Source organism: Solenopsis invicta, chromosome 3 (assembly GCF_016802725.1).
Source record: "Solenopsis invicta isolate M01_SB chromosome 3, UNIL_Sinv_3.0, whole genome shotgun sequence".
NCBI lineage: Eukaryota > Metazoa > Arthropoda > Insecta > Hymenoptera > Formicidae > Solenopsis > Solenopsis invicta.
In genome coordinates, this window is record NC_052666.1 from 24,160,341 (window position 1) to 24,164,060 (window position 3,720).

General features: G+C 30.9%; 1 protein-coding gene across 1 annotated transcript; it reads right to left on the bottom strand.

Moving 5' to 3' along the window:
- Positions 1–389: 389 nt before the first annotated feature.
- On the bottom strand, positions 390–938 carry LOC120357431 (glutamic acid-rich protein-like). The gene has a single exon (XM_039447636.1). It carries the CDS (start codon positions 936–938, stop codon positions 390–392), a length of 549 nt encoding a protein of 182 aa, XP_039303570.1.
- Between the last annotated feature and the right edge of the window lie 2,782 nt (positions 939–3,720).

Sequence of the window (3,720 nt, forward strand, 5' to 3'; positions counted from 1 at the left end):
ATTTGAATCTATGAAACCTTCTGGCTGATACATATAGATTTTTTCTGATAATTCACCATTTAGAAAAGCAGTATCGACATCCAAATGATCTATATTTAAATTTAATTCAGCTGAAAGTGCAATTAATAATCTTATACTTGAATGTCTTACTACTGGCGAGAAAGTTTCATAGTAATCTACACCGTATTCTTGGGTAAAACCTTTAGCTACTAAACGAGCTTTATATTTGACTTTTTCACCCATTGTATTTCTTTTAGTACGAAATACCCACTTATTTTTAACTATTTTTTGATTCTCTGGAGGATCTACCAAAGTCCAAACCTTATTTTTCGCCATTGAATGAAGTTCTGCTCTCATTGCTTCTTTCCATTTATCATGGTCATCTCGCTTCAAAACTTCAGTAAGATTCTTAGGATCAATTGGCTCACAGGTTGCTTGAAACAGGAAATAATCGGAAAACTTCTTGCTACTTTTCTATTTCTTTTAGGATATCTTCTCTCTGTTTCTCTAATGTCTTCTCCTACATTATCTTGAACCTCTCGATCTTGATTTTTATCATTATCTTGATCCTCTTGATCTTGATCTTTATGATCTTGATGTCTATTCTCTGTTTCTCTATTGTCTTCTTCAGCATCTTGTTGTTCTTGATCTGTTAAACTTTGAAATTCTTCTTCATCTTCTTCAGATCTTCTTTCTGATCTAATATCATTTTGTTGTATGTCTTCTTCAGAAGAAAGAACTTCTTTATCTTCATTACTCAAATAAATATAAGAATTTAAATTATTATCTGCTTCGCTTCTTTCTTCTATTGAAAATTTATTTTCCAAGAAAACAACATCTCTTGCTTTGATAATCTTTCCTTTATCTTCTATATCAAATAATCGGTAGCCTTTGGAATCTTCACAATAGCCAACAAATACCCTAGTAGCACAGTACATTGGCTTTACATTGGTTAACATTGGCGAAATATTGGTTATGTTGGGAGTACATTGGCCAATATTTCTTAATAAAGAGCCAATATTGGTCATAGAATCAATTGCACATGTAATATTGCTCGCCACTTAATAAATATTGCATAAACAATATTGCATTTACATTGGAGATGCATTGGCCAAGATTTGCCAATGTAAAGCGAATATTGTTTATTAAAGAAATGACAATGTTTTGCCAATATTACGAGTCAACAATTTTACAATATTGCTCTTACATTGGAGGTGCATTGGCCAAGATTTGACAATGTAAAGCGAATATTGTTTATTAAAGAAATGGTAATGTACTGCCAATATTACAAGTCAACAATTTTATAATATTGCTCTTACATTGGAGGTGCATTTGCCAAGATTTGCCAATGTAAAGCGAATATTGTTTATTGAAGAAACGGTAATGTACTGCCAATATTACGAGTCAATAATTGTATAATATTGCACTTACATTAGAAGTGCATTGGCCAATATTTGCCAATCAAAAGCGAATATTGTTTTTTAAAAAAACGGTAATGTGCTGCCAATGTTACGAGTTAACAATGGTACAATATTGCACTTATATTGGAAGCGCATTATTGGTCAAGATTTCCAAATCTAAAGCGAATATTGGTTATTAAAGAAATATTAATGTGCTGCCAATGTTACGAGTCAATAATTGTATTGTAAATATTATCAATAAACGAAATAGGTCCATAAATGAAGAAACCTCAATCTACATTCCAATAAGCAAACAATATTTTTCAATTGTTTATAAAAATTTTTTTATAAAAATTTTTTATAAAAATTTTTTATATTTAATTTGTATTATATTAACATATATTTTCTAATTGCATTCTTACTCAAACAAATAACAGAAAGGTTATTCCAGATACTATTCCGCATTTGTGAAATTAGTAAAAAACTATAATTTTATATTTGTTTATGTAAATAATGTGCTTTAATTATACATATTCCATTTTTTTGATAACATATATTGACCTGATCTACCAGTTATATACAAGTATCAGCACAAAGCTTTCACAGGTCATCACGAAGGATCAGTTCGTAGCAACACACAGGTTAAATAACGTTCACCGGAGTCGCGACTTGGATGGGTGACCGCTTGGGTTAAAAAAAAATTGGACTAATATTGGTTAAAGTGGTCAACCTTCTAATATTGGACCAATGTTGAAAACTCAATGCACAACCAATATATAATATCGTATTTATTAATTTTTTTAATATTGGTTAAATAAGGGTCGATATCATACTTTGCAATATTGGACCAATATTGAAAATCAATTCACATCCAATAGATAATATTGGGTTGACATGATTTTTCAATATTGGACCAATATTGCAACTTCAAGATTGGTTAAATAAGAGTCGATATCATACTCTGCAATATTGGACCAATACTGAAAATCAATTCACACCCAATATAGAATATTGGGTTTACATTATTTCCCAATATTGAGACAATATTTTGCTACTAGGGTATATAGGGTTTTCCTTTTGCATCCCATTTATTTCTTAGATTCTTTGGAACATGTACATATGCTAGACAACCAAAGACTTTTAAATGACTGAGATCTATTTTTTTACCTGTCCATATCTCTTGAGGAGTTGCTCCTTTAATTATTTTATGTGGAGAACGATTTTTTAAATAGACAGCAGTATTAACTGCTTCTGCCCACATCTTGTGATCACAATTAGCATCATGCATCATACAACGTGCTTTTTCTACGATTGTCCTATTAAATTTTGTGTTCTGATAACCCCGAGAAGAGTTCTAACTTTATCATAATGGATCGAATCGCTAAAGAGAAAGACGAAAGGATTATATCAGTCAAAGTTCGAAATTTTTGAGTAAAATTGGTTTTTTTCCGAATTTCTTCAATATCTCTGTGTTCTGATAGCCCACAGAAGATATATACCTTTTATCATGATGTATCGAATTTCTGAACTGAAAAAGGAAAGACTTATATCAGTCAAATTTCGAAATTTTTGAGTAAAATTTTTTGTGCGAATTTCTCCAATATCTCTCTGTTCTGATATCCCCGAGAAGAGTTCTAACTTTTATCATAGTGGATCCAATCGCTAAAGTGAAAGACGAAAGAGTTATATCAGTCAAAGTTCGAAATTTTTCAGTAAAATTGGTTTTTTTCCGAATTTCTTCAATATCTCTGTGTTCTGATAGCCCACAGAAGATATATACCTTTTATCATGATGTATCGAATTTCTGAACTGAAAAAGGAAAGACTTATATCAGTCAAATTTCGAAATTTTTGAGTAAAATTTTTTGTGCGAATTTCTCCAATATCTCTCTGTTCTGATATCCCCGAGAAGAGTTCTAACTTTTATCATAGTGGATCCAATCGCTAAAGTGAAAGACGAAAGAGTTATATCAGTCAAAGTTCGAAATTTTTGAGTAAAATTGGTTTTTTTCCGAATTTCTTCAATATCTCTGTGTTCTGATAGCCCACAGAAGATATATACCTTTTATCATGATGTATCGAATTTCTGAACTGAAAAAGGAAAGACTTATATCAGTCAAATTTCGAAATTTTTGAGTAAAATTTTTTGTGCGAATTTCTCCAATATCTCTCTGTTCTGACATCCCCGAGAAGAGTTCTAACTTTTATCATAGTGGATCCAATCGCTAAAGTGAAAGACGAAAGAGTTATATCAGTCAAAGTTCGAAATTTTTGAGTAAAATTGGTTTTTTTCCGAATTTCTTCAATATCTCTGTGTTCTG

Coding starts and splice junctions, on each gene's coding strand:
- LOC120357431 (XM_039447636.1), bottom strand. CDS start 938: ATGTACTGTGCTACTAGGGTATTTGTTGGCTATTGTGAAGATTCCAAA.